The sequence below is a fragment of the Carassius carassius genome, chromosome 35 (genome assembly GCF_963082965.1).
Source record: "Carassius carassius chromosome 35, fCarCar2.1, whole genome shotgun sequence".
Taxonomy (NCBI): Eukaryota; Metazoa; Chordata; class Actinopteri; order Cypriniformes; family Cyprinidae; genus Carassius; species Carassius carassius.
The window spans coordinates 18302347-18322696 of NC_081789.1; the positions used below are offsets into that span (position 1 = coordinate 18302347).

The following is a 20350-nucleotide window of genomic DNA, read 5'->3' on the forward strand; positions in this document are numbered from 1 at the left end:
CACATAAATCTGTGAATTGACAGCCAGTTTGCGGAAAGTTTTAAAAGAACATCTGTGTGTTTCTTTGGAAATATTGTTTTTCTTCTCATGTACATTTACATTCGTATTAATCATGTCAAAGTCTGAGTGTGTGTGTTTTACCAGACTTTTAATATGTGGATTGATCCGCGATACAATATTTCACTGATCGCTGTAAGAACCAATTCCTATTGGCTCACTATAAAAGCAAACAGCACGCGGGGCTTTAGGAACCAATCATGCTTCATACGTTTCTTGCTGAATTGTAAAGAGATGAAGAGGGACACGTGAAAATAAATATTTCCATGTGGTGCTGATATTGTTGATCTGGCATATATCAGGCCTACAATAATGTTAATTTGACAGAAATGAATGAACGAAAAACATTAAGACGCTACAGGGTTCATGCAACGGTATTCCTAAATCACATACTCTTCCCACTGGACTTTCAGACTCTGTTGAGGGTCAAGCAGAGTTCCTGATGCAGAAGAACAATGTGGGTTAACTGGCACCCTGAATACACAAAAACAAAAGTCATAATGCTCATATTTCAAAGATTTTCAATATAGCGAGCTGCCTCTGTAGACAGGACTACACATTTATAATGTTTAAGAATGCTGCTTAGCTAGGTTTTTGAAACAAATCCAGAGACTCTGGTGATGACATCCTGTTGTTGCTGATTGGTAGCCGGATAAATGAACCTCTTGTCTATATAATAGAATCACTGGACTTAAACATGAAGCAGGAGCAATGGAAAAATCCATTTGCATATCACCTCTCACCTCTGTAGTTGATATGGAAGATTAAGAACTAGTCCTTAATCTTCACTCCTCTAATCCTTCCGATTGCTAAGACAGGCACGAGTGTTCGTCTGCTCCTCAAATTGCCTTAAAAGAATGCAAACTCCCTATGAAAATGGAGGTGTATTTATATTATGGTGATTTAAAATCTGTCGCCTGGACACTTCACTCCCATTAAATCCACTGACCTTACCATTACCCTTAAAAGCTTTGCCTGTCTCCATCAGAAGGTGAAAAATACCAGAGGCTTCACCATCATCTCTATGCCACACTATCATGAAAAATTAGCTTTTTTTGCAATTGAGCATAATGGTAAGCCTAAAATTGGTTCAAAATCTGGTCCAAGTGGCATCACTTTATTTTGAGTAAGACTTTTGTGACATGTCTCACTAGAGACTAACTAAATACAACACATCATGTACAGCTAATAATATATATATTTTTTAATTTAACAGTATACACTTTTAATAATTAATGGATAATATCTTACTATATTAACTAATATTAATACTTTACTGTTACAAACATTTAGAAAACTATTTAACTACAATAAAATAATTCTGTATGTTACACCAAATGAACAATGTGCAACGAAATAAGTAAAAATGTTTACATATTATAACCCCACCACCCACATCTCAGCATATGTTTTTAATGCAAACAAAAAGTTATGAGTTCATAGTCTCAGGTGGGAAGCACAAGAAACGATGATCCATGCATGTGACCCTCTGCTGGTACAGTACAAGACTGTGGCATTCCGACTAATTATGATGCATGGTCTACAGGCTGAAATCTTTCCTTTAAAATAATCCCATGCAAAGATGAGACAATCTCCCACCTTGTGTATCTGATAAGAGCAGAATGAGCTCCGGCTCACCGCCGTGTGTTTTCCCTATTCATACTTTTAAACATTAAACCCTTTCATGTTCCATCTGCCTTCTCTCCTTCCACAACAACATAGAGGAGGGTCCCTGATTTGCATCCTATTATAGGAGGGAGGGAAAGAGGGAGGGAGGAAGAGAGCGCAGGGATCACGGAGAGGAGCTTGTTTAAAGAGCCCTGCCTCTTGCTTTGCTGCTCTCACTCCTCAATGTGAGCACTTCTTAGCCCAACGCTTTGCATATTGTCTACAAAGATCTTCAGGGGTCGAGCCTGTAGGGGTGAATGCTTTTAACCTGTGCTGTATCAAAAGAGTCTAAGTAAATAACACCTTACCCACCCACTAACCCACACATCAAGAGCCAGTGGGGATATATTGAGAATCTTAAATACATACAGACAAATCGAAATGTTCTAGTGCTTCTAATGCACATAAACACATCAATTCAAACTGCGGTATTGTAAGCTGATACAACTGATACAGCTAATGCCTCAACCACAGTTTATGCAGTTACAACCCATAAAAGGAAAGCCATTGTTTTTTCGCTGAAAATCCCTAGCCATAGCTTGCATTCCACGGTCCACTCGACATACCACTGGCCACTTTGAAGATTACTGAAATGTTTGCCTTTGTTCTCTGAGAATCACAAAAACCAAGCAGCCTTCTTTTTAAACACACTGCACCTTTAGGTGAACAATTAGGCTTGACAGCATATAGTTAAGCATGATATTAAGGGGAAACTAAGGTGAGCATTCGAACACTGGAAATGTTTAATTACAGTACACTACATTAAACAAAAAGGCCATCCAGATCTCACTGAAAGGTTTTTAACTAGGGATGTCAATTTTCGATCATTTCCATTATCGTTCGTCATTTAAAAAAAACATCAATTAATTGATTGATCGTTAACCTTAATACTGCAAAATGTGTCTATTCCAGCGGCACGAAGTCACCGGCATGACAGGATGTGCAAAAGCCACTCAAAAAATTTAATTAAAAAAATGCTTTATCACACGAATTAAAGCGATTTTAGTCTGAATAAATTGCCAACAGCAGGATTGTAAAATGAATAGATGTGATTATGATAATTTTATCAAATTAAGAAAGCGCAACGTACGTTTGAGATCATTTTACTTTGTTGACTGTTTCCTATTATTATTTCTAATGTACACTAGAGTTGTACTTTACACGCATTCGCATATAGACGGAAAAGATCATCCTCTTCACATGAGCAAAAATGTCCTTGGCATAACAGCAGAGTGGACCGGTATACTCAGTATATTTAAACTGATCAGTGTAACATTTTATATATTTGGTTGACAATTTTATTTTGATAATGAACAGACTGCAGTGTAAGTTTGAATTGCTAAAATAGGTGGGGTGTGTGTTTGCGAGACGCCGGCGCAATCGAACAGATGAAACATAAAAAAATATATTTTTGGAACAAGATATAATCCGCAAAATTTTTTACTTTTATTTTTGCACACTCACAATAAAAACAGATGATTTGTGCTTTTGTAAAATAAAGCAAACAAACAGAATGCACAGTGTCATCCTTTCCTTTCTGTGAACTTGTTGTGCTGTGCCACACTTCTGTTTTAAATCTTAAGTCAGATATATTTCTCTTTTATTTTTTTATTTTTTTTATGAAAACAAATTGTTATTTTTATTTTAGGCCTATTACTTATATAGGATATATATTTTTCTTAAAGCATCCCATTTTGTCCCAGGGCTTGAAAACCTGTGCCCTTGGCTAGTTGGGTCCATGCAGAAACTTGTGAATGATGCTCTTAGCTGTGGCATCACCACTTTGTTCTGGTTTTCCGGTTGGTAACAAATTTACACAAATTCAATAATATTTAGGCATTGTTTCTTTTCCTAAATCCTCACTGTCTAACCCTCTAATTACACAGGTTTATTTTATTCCCATTCACTTTATTATCACTGTTTTCGCATCTCTTACTGGAGTAAACATTTGAGAAGGGAAATGAAAGATTTCATGGCCATGAATTAAGAATTTGTTCAATTTATTAATTTGTTCCCTAATTTTAGTTTAATCATGGGTTATTTAAGGAACAAAATTAATGAAACATGGACAGTGGCCACAAATTAATAAGTCATAGGAAGGAACATATTAACAAGTTGTAGGAATGAATAGCCTAGCCAATCTGTCCTGTGTCCCACAGACCTGCGCAGAGCCCGATATGAAACAATTATCTGGGTAAATGACATAGCTACTACATTTCTATTGCTTTCCATGTTGAAGAACTTTGTGTTGTTTATATTTTAAATGTACTTTTAAAGTTTAAAATCACATTAAAAGCTTAATTTGTACATTATGAATGATGATGGATTTATATAATGTCACTCACAGCCACTCGCATGTGAGTCGCACACAGCCCAAAATGAAATAGCTTAATCGACCATCGATAGCTTTAATTATCGATAGTTCTTATCGACAATTAATCGACCATGGATTCATCGTTGACATCACTATTTTTAACAATTATAAAAATGAGAATTTAATGGGTTAATTTAACTAAATGTGGAAAAAAGCATTTGTAATCCCAAACAAGTGAGTGGGACTTCTATCAGATCTATTTCAAAGCATTAAGGATTACTAGTAGCAGTCTAATCCTGCTGAACCTAAGGGGAGGTAAGTCATAGTGTGTTGGAAATCCTGGCCAGGAAAGAACAGGAGGTTAAATGAGTTCTTTGCTCTGTAATCGAATATCACACTCTACTTATCTATTCAGTGAGCACCTAATGTTTAAAATCAATTACTTGAGGAATGCTTTCTTGCATTCAGGTCTGTTAATGTGAACAAAAACTGCCACCCATGACTGCTGCTCTGTCTTCACTCGGGCATCCGTTCTGGGCCGCAGCTCTTATTAAACGACACACGTCAATATTGATCTTAATTCCAATCTTTTCTGCAAACTCTCTCTCTTTCTTTGCCGTTAATTGTTGACTGACCTAATAATCTTTGGGACGATACTTCTTTTTTTAAACATGCAGCCTGCGTGTAGCTACTTAAAATAACTGGGAAAATAAAGGTTAGCAGTGAAAGAAAAATCTCAGCTGAGTTACAAGGGAGACCTCAGGGGAACATGTGATGTTCAGGCATACATTTATTGTCCAATAATGCTTTCCAGACAAAGTCGTATGTTTGCTCTCCGTCTGTGTCTGGAGAGTTAAAACAAAGCTAATTACCTTCAGCCAGCTATTTCACCAAGAATATCATATTATTGCTATTCAAGTCCTTCCACGGCTGGCCTTATCAGAGAACTGTGAGTCATCCTTTGTTAAGCCGAGCCCCAAATCTCATGAGAAATGGACGGGTGAAGGGGGCGAGTGAAAAAAGGAGGATGGAAAAAAGAGAAAAGGATGAGGAAAAGAAAGGAAAGGGCTAAAAATTACAAACTCCTGCCACTCTTTGTTTTTGGGAGTGCCAAGCTCTCCTTCAGGGCTCGGTAAGTCTTATTTCCCCTGTTATGGTTCCCATACCTGTCAGCCTCAATAGCCTTCACAGTGCCTGCACAGAGACAAACGGCCTGACCTGGCCGGCCTCTCTGACCCAGGGCCAACAGGAAGATCACATATGGTTATTAATATCAGAGCATCCTCATATGGCGGCCCCCCACTCATCTCGCAAGACAGAAAGAAAAGAAAACAGCAAAGAAGGAAAGAACCAAACAGAGAGGGGTGTCTGGGGCACCACACTTTAACACAATGCTTTAAGTTGTCCGTCAGCAAACGTTAGTCCTGTGGGGCCAGTGTGGAGATGACCATCTGCTTACGAGCGGGGAGGGCATGATGGGAGAAATACCTATTAATATCTATGAGGATTAATGACAGCAGGGCCTAGCTGAAGCCTGGGCTTTGTGTTTGCACCCACACTCGTCTGTCTGTATGCTTTAATTATATCCCCTCCCCCACACGCCCTCCCCTGAAAGATTCCCATTGTAATCTGTATGCAGGTGAAAGACGAGAGCGTCTGAATAATCTGGCCCTGATGTCGGGTCAGAGTGGGAGGCTGAGAGAGTGCTGACATACTTTTATGCCTGCAGAGAGTAAGTGGATAAACGGACGCATTTGTGAGCCTCTGGTTATGTTTGCATTTGGAAAGTAAAGCGAGGGCTTGTGTAAGGTCGTTTGGACCTGTGCAAAGTCCTCTGGTACTGCAGCGCACTGACTCTTATTAGCAAACAGCTGAGACCAGGCAATGTCTCCTTTTCTGTTTTTTTTTTCCTCATATCCTCCCAGGTTTGGATGCTTTCTAGGGGCATCATGTCTAATAATGAAGACAGCGTGACAATAAATGCAAAAAATACTGTTAAACCAAATCTATAAAAATGCAGTATTTTAAAGCACTTAGAGCAATAGTTCACCCAAAAATGTGTCATTTTTTTAATCACCCTCACATTGTTTCAAACCTGTAGGAGTTTCCTTTAACGGAACACACAAAAAAAACATTTTTGGACCCCACTGACTTTTTCACTACATTGACTAAACCAGCTGATACATTCTTCAAAATATTATGTTTGTGTGTGTGTGTTTCAATGTTCTGCAGAAGAAAGTAAGTAATACAGGTTTGAAATTACATGAGAATGAGTAAATGTCAGAATTTCAATTTTTGGTGCTCACTGGTCTGTATTTATTAAATTTTTTTTGGAAAAAAGCCCCAAAATAAAATACAATGTGTGCTAAGGGACAACACCAATGATGATGATGATGCTACATGAAGGCGCATGCAAAACAGATCCTCCTCATTCCTCTATAGCACAATGGCTTTTTATGCAAATACTCTCAACTCAATCTCCTGTCCATTTTACCATCAGATCGGGGGAAATGACAGACAATAATTTGAGCTGCATATATATGGGGAATTTGATTTTCAAATGAGAAGGAGCGAGGCTGACCTTCAGTAATGAATGTGCTGTAATATAATGTGCCCATCAACCGGCAGCCATCTTGGTTTAGAAAGATAGAGCAAAAGGCAGAGAGTAAAAAGAGGGAAAATGAGGAGGAAATACTGACCTTCTGCATGAGAATAAAAGAGAAAAAAAAACGTCAGAAAAGGGGTTGGGAAAAGTCTTTGATAAATCTGAAATTCCAGTCTCCTCACTCTCGCATTCTCTCCTCCTCCCTCTTTTCTCTGCTCCCCTCTTTTAATTTCCCTTCTCATTTCCCTGCCCCGACCAATGGTGTTGCCATCCGTATCATGGATAATGAGATGGGCTATCTGCCTCTCCCTGGGGACAAGGCCACGGAAAGCCAGTCGCTGCAGCTCCATCTCCCCGCCTGCCTCCACCAGAGAGAGGTGCATTATGTGTGCCATGGCCCCTGTGGCTCAAAACGAGGAGAAAAGAGACGAGGAGGGAAAAAAGAGAGGAGGAAAACACAAATATGGAAATGGAGCCTTGGACTCCAGACAGACAGAAAATTCTGCTTGACTGATGACGGATGCTCGGGGAGTGGGGTGGCTGCTGTAATTAAGCAGTTCATAGCTCCTGACGCGCAACTGGGGATACATACTGGACATCCTTATGTGCTGCACACAAGCCTCCAGAGAGAGGAAGTAGAGAGAGAAGGGAATAGACAAACAGAGGGGGAGGGAAAAAAGTGGGAGATACAACAGAAGAGCATGGCGAGGACCACCTGGTGAACAGGTGCGGGTCGGTATCTGGCTTTCCCCCCGCTTCCAACACACTGACCATGAACATTCTTGGCTTCAAATGACCCAAGTGCCCAGCACAAATCGGCTCTTTGGAGCAACATACATTTCTCACCATTTCTTAATCAAGCGTTACGTTGCCTTTGAAAGGCCTTGACAGATTTACACTCAACTACATCTGCGTTTATTTGAGTGGTTATTAACAATAATTGTATAACGACAATATATCATTACTGTAAGCTAATTCCAAACACTAAGGGGTCAAGAATTTGCATTGTATTTATTTTAACAGCCAAATTACTTCATAATAGTGGAAAAATATCCAAGACTGTTTTAGGTGTGGGCTTGGGAGTTTTAAAACCACCTAGCCTTTCACAAAAAAAAAAAAAAGAAAAGAAAGAAACATAGCACTGTTAATGTAATTGAGGCCTTTTTTAATGTATGGCAAATCTCAAAAACCTAAATCGTAGGTACAAAGCTGTAATAAAAATACTGAATATGCTTTTTGTTTGTATCCTCAATCATTCTGGGCTATAAAGATACTTTGTGTTCTGGGGCTCATATGGAAAGGTCATCAATACTTTGTTCTTTAGCGCGCTACCCTTTCACCTTTGAACATAAAAGATGAGGTGTTTTTCTGGTCAAATAAAGAAACCTTTTTCTTTTTTCCCAACATTTACTACCAAATATACATGAGCGAAACGGCCCGGTTCCTGCCAAAAGCATTAGAAGCCGCATCTGTAGAACAGATTTCCCTCTCCCTGGGTAAAGGTGGGGGCGCAAGGAGATGAGAGAGCCAGAGCGAACCCCCTCACCCCCTTTGTGTCAAGTGGACAGCCTTCTCTCCCCATCAAAATTCAGCCCCATCACCTGTTCTAACACTTCTTAAAGTGTGCGCCAATAAAACTCAAAGGGGTAGGCGTCTATTTGAGTGCTAAAATATCGGGAGTATTTTCTACATGCTCTACATAGCCACCTGCTGTTCTAAAAAAGAAAGTGTAAATGGTAAAGATGCTCCTCGGCTGCTAAAAATTCAGGTAAACTACTTAAACATTTCAGGATAAACGCAAACAATCACATCAATAATCAGGCAGTGACCCAACCACACGTGCACGTGAAGAAACAAATCTACTGCTAGACTTACTAAGATCATAGCTAAACTAGGCCTTTCTCTTCTTCTAATCTCCAATCTATTTGTCTTTCGATGTGATCTGAAATGCTCTCTGTTGCCATGGAGCCTTTTTATTTGCTTAGAGAATTAGCCAAGCCCCCTGACCCCCCAGCCCTTTCTAAACTGCTAAGGATTTCAAAACATTCCCATGGACTGCATCTTTAATGCCAGGCCTCCAAATACCACATGCGATTCTTTCAGCCCTTTATTTGCCTCATGCTGACTTCACCCATTGGAGGATTTGCTCTTTGTTGTTTAGTTACTTGCTCTGTATTTCTAACACTGTCTGAATGTATTAAAAACACGAAGCAGCTCAAATTCCCATTTCTTAAAAGTACTAGAAACTCACCATTTCTTATTCTCAGAAGGTCTTTTTTTTCAGCATTTGGTTCTGACTTAACTATTTTTCAGGAGGTTCTCGGTGTGAAAGTGACAGTAGTTGTATTTTCCTTTTAAAACCCCCTTTTGAATGACTATGTGTGTAATTAGGTCAGAGTAATGAATTGTTCGCATTATTGCTATCATTACAAGACTGCCAATTTTGTTTGCAGTCTAGCCATTGTCAGCTGCTAAATTCACTTTTCTAAATATACAGCTGAGTCCAGCTTACGAGCACACACAAGTCAAAAGTGACTAATGCTGGTCAATAGATCCTCATTAAGTTAATACAGTTTATCCAGAGGAGTCCACTAATGTGTCTGGGATGTGATGCTGGTCTATGATTTCAGGATGTTAGTATTATTGTTTCAGGCAATCACACAAGTCCAGTAAGTCAACACCCAAATGCACTTAAGAACAGGATGAGGCTGCAGAGGCCTCTGTTCAACCCCCACCGCTGTGGATCAGTTATCTGCCTTAGGCCTTGAGCAAAACAGTCAAAAATGACCCGCAAATCAGAAAAAGGAATGTCTAAATTTAATGTTGGTAATTTGTATGTTAAAAAAATAGTAAAGACAGGGGGATCTAAAAAATAATTTTAATGTTTCCCTTTCATATGCGTGCATGTTGACAAGCATACAAAGTCGCGTGTTCAAAATTTGTCAGCTGTTCTAATGATGTTTGTTGTTATACACTGGCTGATGGGGCAGCTTTCCTCAGAGGCAAATATTCAATGGAGTGCTACAACAGTGGCCAACTGTTAAAAATATTGATATTTCTGGCATAAATTCAGTTAGGTTTGATTTCTGAAAGGCATCGTGTAAACAGGCTGACTGGCACAATCCTGTCTTTACAGGAAAGAGAGCAGAGGAAACTGGGAAAAGGGCGAGCATAGAAGGCCAAAACAAATTTAAAGCTGGACTAATCTGACATCATAAAAAAAAAACAAGGTGCTATAAAAAAAATGTTCACTGTTTGTATTCTCCTGACTATGGCCTGACTCTTTCAAATACAGTGATAAAATCGATATAATGCAATAAAATGAAGTAAAAGTTAAACAAAACAAAGTAAATATTAACCCAGGCGACACAGAGAACACATAGAACTAGGACAGTGGGTCATAACACAGTTCAACACAAAGTAAAGCATAGCTGACCTTGTAGACCTTCAGCGCAGCTTCGTGCCTCTGGTTGGTGGCATGCAGTCTCAGCTTCTCCACACTGTTGCTGTAGTAGTCGCAGGCGTTACACTTCAGGTGCACCGGGTTGCCGATGGCAATGCACTTGAGACGCCACTGGTTGGCTTTGCCACCTTCCTTGATGTGGGCCACCAGCTGATACTTCTGCATGTGCTTGTCGGTCTTGCAGTGGAGCTGGAAATTGGCCTTGAGCTGCGTGTTGTAGTTGCACAGCTTGCATTGGTAGACGTCTCCCATCACGGCCCTCCACTCCTCTTCCGGAAGCGATCGCTCTGCCGCCACGTGCCCGCTGAGGGCTTCCAGGCTGTCAGAGCTGAATTTGTTGCACACCGCGCACTGGAAGAGCTTCAGCAGTGGGTCGTTGATGCAAGGTGACAGCTCCCCAGCAGAGAGGACGGACAGGTCATCACCCATTAGCTGACCACTCGCAAGACGCAGCTCCGCAGGCAGCTCATTATTTACTGCAGGGGGAGAAAGATAGAGAAAGAGAGAGAGAGAGAGAGAGAGAGAGAGAGAGAGAAAGAAATGTGGGGGGGATGTTGAAGGGAAGAGGTGGGGCACACAGGGAGGAGAAAAAGAGAAAAGGTTTTTTTTTAATTATTATTAAATGAAATTTAAAAAGAGCTGAGAGACTGGTGTAGGGCACCCATACAAAAGGATTTGATAAAATAAAGCCCCAGTAAGGAGTATGGCTTTTATAAAGCCTTAACTATAAAAAGCTATAATAGGATTGAATCAGGATCAATTACAATCATCCCTTTCAAGTTCTAAACTCCCTCATCAGATAGCTTTAATTATTCCTACCAGGCATTCCTTAGTTTGTACTCAGGGATGTTTTTTTCTCTCTCTCTCTATAAAGACACTAAACTGATCAATATAAAACGAGCCTGCCTCAACAGTAGTCCTAAAAATTAAAATGATAAAAAACAGATCATCTTACATCTAATTGTAATTTAGTTCTTTGATCTCTGCACTTTTAGAAGCAAACTAGATCATTTCACATACTCTAAACCCCCTAGAAAAAAAGCTTTGAATTTAATAATTACACAAGATCAAGACAAGGTACAAATATAGCATTTTGTTAGACGAGAGTTTCTGAGTTGCTGGATGAAAGATAATGTTTTTTTTTGTGGAAACAATATTTCTTGACAGGCTAATGTATATGTGTCAGTCTATACTACGTATGGAGGTAAAGATCCAAGAGATTAATGCACAAGGGTATCGGCTTTCAGAAACAGATGCAGAAAGGGTTTTTTTGGTCTTGACTGACAAAGTGAAAGAATAAAACTGCTGCTGTATGTTTTTGTATGCCATCTGCTCACTACAGCCAATGTTAAGACGAGGGCTAATCTTAAGAAAATTAGGAAACAGATTCTCACATGGCAGCTCAAATCACAGAACAAGTCGAGAGCAGGATACAATAATGACAAGAGTAATAGGACCAGAGTCAGTGAAGGAGACAGAGAACAAAAGAAAGTGAGTGACAAGCATATCCAAGGGGGAAAACTACTCACCGTGACCGGGAGCCAGAGCTGCGGCAGTGCTAGGGTCAAGCTGGAATGGGTTGATCATCATTTGTGGGTCTGAAGGGTTCTCCAGTTTCATACCAGTGAGCCCGATGTTCTGGGCCAGGTAGTACTGGTAGAGCTCTGCCTCGGCCGGTGCCAAGCCCAGGTGCAAGTTGTGCTGGATCTGCTTCATGTTCTGCTGAAGAAGCATCATGTTGTGCATGTGTTTCTCACTTGTCATGTGGATGCGCAAATTGCGAGCCACATTGGTCTCATAGTCGCAGACCTCGCATCGCCATGTGGGTTTCTGTTTGGGCTTGGAGGGTGAGGGCGTCCCGCACCCGCTAAGGCTGGCGTTGGACACAGGAGCAGCATGGTTGTAGATGGCTTCCGTTCCTCCGTTCTGCAGCGTCTGCACATTGTTAAGGTGCTTGTCCGACTGCATGTGTATGCTAAGGTTGCCTTTGGTGGTTGTGGAGTAGTTACACACCTCGCAGCGGAAAGGTTTGTAACCGCACGTATAGCTCTCACCCCGGGCGAGTCGAGGGTGAGGCTGGCCCGTGCGGCAATAGACACAAGAGCCTTCAGACTCTGGGTGCTTCTCCTTCATGTGAGCATCCAGGGTCTGCTGGTACTTGTAGTGCCAATTGCATTTGGGGCATTTCAGCGTCTTGCAGGAGTTCCGTGAATGCATCATGGTCATGTGACCACCAAGTGAACGCGAGGAACCTAAGACAGTGTCACACTTGGGGCATTCGATTCCACTTCCAGGAGAGCCCTCTCCCGGGCCGGGTGTGCCAGGGGTGCTGGGCGTGGCAGCATGCTGGTGCAGTGGGCCAGGGCTTTCGTCGTCTCGTCGCATCATGTCAAGAGGAAGAGATGACGGACTGCCATCCCTGCCGCCGTTGGAGTCACAGCCATCTTTGCTGCCTCCGCTAGTGTAGTCATTGCTGTAGTCCAAGCTGGCAGCAGCTTGCTTTGTCTTCTCTAGGTCATTGGCAACAGTCACAGAGGAATTAGTGCCCCTTTCAGTAAATTTTAGCACACTGGACGATAAAGGAGAAATGCTTTGGTTTAAGAGAGGGAAATCTTTGCTACTGGTACTATCCCCAAGTTCACAAACGCCATCGTCGTCGAGCTCATTCAAATACATGTCTTCATCCTCCTCAGCGTCGGCCATGTCTCTGGGCTCACTTTTGATGGGGAGCTCACCATTGGCATGCAAAGTGCTTATGTCCTTCTGCCGTTCACAGTTGCTCTCCTGATCCCTGCACCCAGCTCCTGGCGACGAGCGCTGGAGAGACACAGAGCTGACGGGGGATTTGAGTGCCGAGGTGGTCGCAACCCCGAGGTTCAGTTCAGCCTTTGGCATCTGGGCACTCCTGGGCGACTGGTCTGCAGAAGATGCCAAACTGGCACTTCCTTTTAGGAAGGCAAAACCAGCCTGCAGGGAATCACCATTTTCTATGTGAAAGGTGTTCCACAGGTTGCGAATGCCTGGATCAGGGCCCATGAAGTTTGCAGTAGAAAAGTGTGGTAACACAGAATTGTTTTTTTTTGGTTCCAGAAAGCTTATAAGAGGTTCTTTGTCTTTACCAATGCCCTGTATGATGGCAGAGACATATTTATTACTAAGGAGCTTTTGCTCCTGTTCATTGAGGGTCATCCGATGATCATGCACAGCATGGGTTACAAATGACCTACTATAACCAAAAGACAACTTGCACAAGAAACACATCAGAATAGGTTTCCTTTTCCCATCACTAATGCAACCATCAAATTTAGACAAGTCCACATTGTTTGGAACATCTTTGGACACACAGGAGTTTTTGGCTGCGCCATCAATGGTAAGATAGTCTTTATCACTCTTGTGTCGGAGATCGTACACACGGAAACTGTGCAACACAGGACCATCTCCTGCTAATGCTGAGGTATTTGGGAAAGCCTGATCGGCCGTAAATGGTTTCCCGAGGGATGAAGTGATGTGAAAGGTATTGATCACTTGTGGATAAAAGGACATGGGGGCTGTGGCCGACTGCTCAGTCTTGTCCCCAGCAGCAGTTTGGGAGTTTGAAAACAGTGCTGGGGAAAAGAGGCTTTTGACCCCTGACTGGCCACCTTCTTTGGAGTCCTCAAGAATAAAAGCTGAGCCATCTGGCTGGTAAACTATCTCTCCTGTCAGGTTCTCTACATCGCTGTCCTCAAGGTCACTGACCTCGCTCTCATTCTCGTCCTTCAAAAGAGGAAGGCGAGCGTTCGGGCAGTGGTGCTCCATGTATTTCTGTAAACTCGAGAAGGAAGTGGCACATTCGTTGCAGGGGATCTCTTTAGTGGCCGCACCTATCGCATTTTCTGCACTCAATCCCAACGCAATCGCTCGACGGCTCTCCTCCGTCCTCAGGTTGTCATCCGCAGGGCTGTTTTCCTTGTCAGGCTCCATCCCAGGGACTTTCTCTGGCACCTCATTATCAAGATGTGTCGTCTCACGTAGCTTTGATATCTGCTGCCCATTTTCCTGCCTTGAGAGAGAAGGGGAATCACAAGTTTCCATGGTAATCACTACATGGGGATCTCATTTCATCCAGCCTGTCAGGGACCTGCATAAATAAAATAAAAAAGAGAGAGCAAATACATATTAGAACGTGTATAACGATAAGGCACCTGATCTTCAGCATGTGTTATCCTTGATGATATAGAGAGCATTACTGAGCTGCAATTATTTGTGAATTAGCTCAAAAATTAGCAGAGGTTAAAAAGAGGTTTCAATTGTCAAAAAAAGAGGTTTAAGTATGAGACTTTTTCAATAACACGTTCAGCACTCCCCTTAAGATCAGACAACTCCCACATAGATGTGCCGGTATTCGGTAATGCGATATCACGGTAATGAATATGCACAATATTGTTATCATGGGCACTTCTAAATACCGTGATTAATTATATATTACAAATTATTCCGAATTTAGAATGCATTTTAAGAATACTTTTTCCATCAACTAGTCAAAATGCACAACACCGCTGTATGCTGCTTGAAAGAGTGTGTGCTCTGATGTAAACGAGCACGCATGAGAAGCACAAGGGGGAACACGTGAGAGAGATCGCTGAATGAAAGCACATTCACCATCTGACAGCAGATGGCCTAAACTGCTGAAAATGCAGCCGTGATATTGTCTGAAAGTGTTTTGATTCTTTATTGTTCATTCAGACTTTACATTAGGGCTTCATTTGTTAACATTAGTTAATGCATTAGTTAACAAACTGCCAATGAAAAATTCTTCTCAACATTCATTAATCTTAGGTATTCCATTATTTAATAACACGTTGTTAAAATCGAGAGTTGCAACTGTTATTTAATGAGCTAACATGAACTAAGACTTGTATTTTTTAACAAAGATTGATAACTTCTGTAGCAAATGTGGCTATTGCTCATTGTGAATGTTAATGCCTTAACAAATGAGGTCTCATTGTAAAGACACCTATTGATACCTATTGGTATTTATAGTTCTTTTGCACTTTAATCTGTGTTTTCTGTATTGCTCTATTGTATTTAAATCTTCAGTTATTTTTGTAATAAGAAATATTTAACCTGTAATACTGTATTATGAACACCATTGAAAATAAATTTCTATACCGTGATAATATTGTATACCGTGATAAAAGCATTAGCAATTAATTGCAACAGGAAAAGTTGATACCGGCATATCCCTACTCCCACACAAATTTTTCTGTGAGCCCCTTTATCAATGCAACATAATTACAATAAGCAAAGAAAAGCGGGGTGGACCACCACATTCAAATCATGACCACTTTGGCAGAGAGAGGCAGTATCTCTAGGCAGTTCCTATGTTACTCAGTAAATCAGCTTATACCAAATCTTCCCTCTGAGAGATCCCCCAGCAGGTATCTAACAAGCCCTGATTAAGCAGCCATCCAAATTCTAGCCCACGCTTTGGCCTCTCCGACAATCAACTCAAACTCAAATTAATATTTAGCACACCCAGTCCAGTCACCCCGGGAGGGCCATCTCACAATTTCTTTTCACTTTTTTTGTTTTTCATTTTTCATCCTTGGCAGCCCACAAAAACCCAAGCGCATAAAGCACACCATTTGAAATACCATTGCGATGTTATCTATCCTGGATGGCTGCCCATCTCCCAACCGTCACTGTCTCAATCAGGGTCTCTCCTGGCTTTCACAAATCTTATGTGCACCTTGCTGATGAAAACCCTTCAATCATTTTTTTTTCTTGGACAACACACAATTTATTCTCAAGGCTGGCACTGCAGATTCAAAGACTGAGACTAAGCTTGGACGCTGAAATAGAGTTGGATCCAAAGCATATGTGCCTACCTTGCCCAGGCTCGGCGAATGAGGCCCAGAGAGCAAAGAGAAACCCAGCTGCTCCAAATTTTCAGTGTGATATCAGTGTGTGCAGAAGAGGTAGAGATTTGTGGTGAAGGCCAACAATGACAGGCTTGCAACTGCTGTGTTTTCAATTAAAATTAAATGCACTCAAGACAGACCCAGAATTTTAAAACGACAGCCCTGTCTGCTGCACCAGGATTATTTTTTAATTATTCTCAAGAATATAGGAAACTTGATAATAGCTTATTGAACACAATGCAATTTGGAAAAGCACTTTAAAAAAAAATGCAAACGAGGTTAAAAGATGATGCAAAATTAAACGGCAATTGCAAACATGCCCTCTCCCCATAGCTATGTGCAAATCACTTTTTTCCAGATAATTATGTTGATACAAAGCAAATCAGGGATTCATTTAAATGAAGCCTTGGATAAATACCTTTGGAAAATCATATGAATATTACACACAGAAAAGATCAATTTTACAATTTTATTAGAATACTTCTGCTAGGAAATGCAGATAAGCTATCACATTAATTGAAGTGAAGTGAAAATTAAATTGTATAGTAAACAAATGGTGGGGGTGATCTGCACAATGCACTAGTGAAGAAAATAAAGAGATTGCTCCCAAATGCCCTGAGAGCAACACTGTTCAGCAATTAGTGCAAAATTAGCACCTTTTAGAATTATTTTCACACAAGAAAAGAAAAAGGTGTGTCTGTGTATGTGTGCAGTGGCGAAGTTTGGCGGGGGGTCATTTATGCAAGCCGAGAGGAATGTACATCTCCAAAAACACACGTTTGGCAGGGAAGCGAGGACTAGATTACAGTGTTCTCCTGTGATAATTTCTGCATCTCCCAGTGTAAGATCACAGAGCCAGCAGCTGTGCCTCCAGGGCCTGTGGGCGCTGGGTGAGTGTGTGAGCCGCACACAACATTCCAACGACGTTAACACAAAACCCACTGCACATCATAAAACAAGCAACCTTCACAAAACACACACTCTCCCTCATGTGTCTACCTTGTCAGCAGCTGCCTGTGATTTGTTTCTGTTTGAATTCAGCCTTTAAAAGGTATCAAATACAATATGGAAGCTGTAATTATACAACCGGCTTCCTCATTCTCTTTTTTCCTTCTTTCAGGTAGTAGGAAAATTGAATTTATGCAGAGATTTTGTGTGCAACTGCGCGTGTTTGTTGCTTTCCTTCGGATCCTAACACACAACATCAGTTAATGGGGGTCCGGACATAAAACACGCAGTTTGAGATGAATTATGCATTTCTTGACACTTGAAGTGCTGAGAGAGATGCCTCCTCTGGATTTGCCTGTGTCTCTACATTTTTGGCTATGCATGTGAATCATTACATGCCTATGAATTATAAAGCAAGGCACAAAAGAGCTAAACAGCTCAGAGCTACGCTTGTTTTGATATGAGGCAAGTATCCAGGGATGCTGAGAGCACCTCTAGCTTTCATATTGATATTTCGCATCAGAAGACGTTTCATTGACAATCAGCCCCGGTAACTTAAGTGTGCCCATCAATTTCTTCTCAAAAAAATAAATATAAATATCACTGTTTGTTACAGCAAGTCACTGCATATTATCCAGACATCCTCAAGCGTTCAAGATACCTGACAAGAACGACTTTAAAGGAATCACATGCAGGCGTCTTTCTTCAAACCGGCTCAATCTCAATTGTTAAAATACTCTCTTTTCCACCAAAAAAAACAGAAACTAGTCTTAAGTAAATACTTTGCTATTAAAAGGGGCTCTATGTTCTTTTTGACTGCATTTTTCCTCTGTTAACACATTTTTCTACACAACGTTTTACAATTCCTCCAACGTGTTGTAACTTAACTGTGAAACAGCTTTTCTCTCCTGTCTTACTTTCCCTCCTTCTACTCGGTCTAAAAAGCAAAGGCTACAAAAAGAAAAAAAAACAAACACTAAGCTCTTTTTCTTGGAACTGAAAGAGCGCTCTCTCAAAACAATGAGGACAGATCTCATTGCATGGAAATGGCTCCCGTTCCCATTCGAAGAAAAAGATGGCAAACAGTGTTTCAACCTCTGTTTTTTAATTAAGACTGTCTCGGCTTCGCTCTCGGTTCTCTGTGGAGACGCTGCCTGTGAAGTGATTAAAAGAATGTGATCTGATCAAGAGACGGGAATAATGGAGTAGGAATGCTAGGTTTACCCGAGTGCTAAGACTACCGCTGATCCAACACCCCCCCCAAAGAAAAAGGATTTCATCACCCTTTCTTCCCTAAATTTTTTTTTAGGTCGTCCTTTTTTTTTTTTTTTTTTTGAGACATAGACAAAAGTCAAACATTAGCATCCACATATGTGTCACGCGTTGCTGAAGTGGAACTGCAATACAAATGGGAAAGAAAAAAACAGGAAAAATAGGTAAAACGCCTCCGAATTATATCCGATTTAGGAAAGGTCACCCCAGCCTCTGCTGGGGCTTTTCTCAACACCAAATCCTCTATCAAAATGTCATAGTGAGTTAGGGAAAGACAAAGGAGAGTCACAGCATGCAAACTGCACATATATCTAATCCTAACAAAGGCATGAATAGGCCTTCACAAGTCTAATTATACTTGTTTATTTGTTGCCATGCAGAAAGAACTGATGAAAAATCCATCAAAGTGGTATTATCCAAACATCAAGAGCTTCTCTGGCCTCCAAGGACACCGGGAGGCTTAATTCTTTCTTGTTTAAGTCCAAAACAGAGAGAGAATTGCAAAGGGGAGAGAGAAAAGGAGTGTGGGGGGGGTGCGGTTTTGCATGACCTTTTTTTCACAAAGGCTTTTCCCGACCCCGTCGATGCCCAGAGGTGTAACAGTAGAAGCAGGATATCTCCCCTGTGCCATAACCACATTTAAGGGCCTCATTTTCAATACGCAACATATCATTACTGTCGGGTGTGGCATATCCACATCAGCAAAAAGACGTCTATTTAGCTGTTGTACAAATTACCTTTCTGTGGCTGGAGTTTAACAAAAGAGTCAAACAATTTGAAGCACAAAACAAATTAAGTATGAAAAATTTTCCAGTTTTTAAATCTTTAAAACCTTGTACTATTAAAAACGAAAGAAAAGAAAAAAAACGTATCACGCGACATAAGTTTTACATACAAAATTACTTCAAAAAGACCCTTTAAATGAGAGGGGGAAAAAAGAGTGCCTGGGTTTATACGACTCCCTCTCCCATTCGAAAACTTTTAACAGGAGAGGCCGGTATCAAAGGGAAACATAATCTACATAGCTAATGTCTTTTCTCAATTCAAAGCAGAGAAGGCTGCAATTTCTCCTTGCTGGCAATCTGGAAACACTCTGGAGTTAATTACGCCTGATTCGAAATGAACCGCACAAACAAAGGCCAGTCTATGTCCAGACTATTATACCGCATTAACCGGCTTTAAGCTTCCTGCGGATCATTCCGAGGCTCTTCCATTACCCAACCCTACCGTCCCGACACAGAGAAAAAATGCCTGCACACCCTGGATTAATGAAAAGGAGCGTAAAAAGAATGTGTGACGACCTCTCCCGACACAGTGCAAACTTTCAGTCCAAGTCACAGAAAAGGGGGAGAAGGTAATTAAGTTTGAAAGAAAAGGTCCTCATGACAAACAATGAGGCTGTGTCTCTGGAGGAGCGCAGGGGGGGTGAAAAAAATCATTAACATTCTTTTTCAACTGAGAAAAAGAGAAGGAGGGGAAAGGAGAACGTATGCTGGCAGGTTCCCCACTAGTCTTCCTCTTTAGCCTTTTTTTCACCCCACATCTGGTTTCACATCTTCTCTCGTGCCCGTGTCCACGTGACACAGCAGATCATCTCTTTAACCCCACCTCTCTCTCTCTCTCTCTCTTCACAGTTAACTTAGAGAGCGTCGCAGAGACAACCACGCACGTTTGCCCACCTGAGACCCATCAGGCATTTTTGCTGTGTGTTTTGCAAAGAGAAATAAGCCAGATGCAAATCAATGCGTCGCCCCTGGTGAGTCTTACGGCTTAATTAGTAAAGCAGATATGCTGTTTCCTCTTTATAGTAATGGCACACAAACAAATAAAAACATGCACAGGCACTGTCAGGGAATATGACTAAACACTAGAAACGCACATTTCTCAGAGGAGGCACTGACTAAAATTAGAGTTGTTTTCTCTGATTCACTGGCTTGACGTGAATTCATCTCGTGATCTTTCTGCTGTCCACACAAGCACAAGTGATGAATATGTTTGCTTTCTGCTTTGCTTTTTTTCTCTTCGAAGGAGGGGGGAAAAGTTCAGAGCATTTTCCTTTTGTGTGAATGATGAGTGTTTTTTTTCCCCGTTCTCAACAAGAAAAGCAGAGAATCTAATTG

General features: G+C 41.2%; 1 protein-coding gene across 3 annotated transcripts in view; it reads right to left on the reverse strand.

Moving 5' to 3' along the window:
• Nucleotides 1-20350, reverse strand: part of zfhx4 (zinc finger homeobox 4) — a 75919-nt gene that overhangs the window by 42322 nt on the left and 13247 nt on the right. For all 3 annotated transcript variants that reach the window (XM_059524718.1, XM_059524719.1, XM_059524717.1), the window contains exons 2-3: nt 11637-14227; nt 10081-10583 (exon numbers count right to left, since the gene is read on the reverse strand). In XM_059524718.1, the coding sequence (XP_059380701.1) occupies nt 10081-10583; nt 11637-14181 (3048 nt within the window). In that variant the 5' untranslated portion in view covers nt 14182-14227. The remainder of the gene's footprint in view (nt 1-10080; nt 10584-11636; nt 14228-20350) is intronic.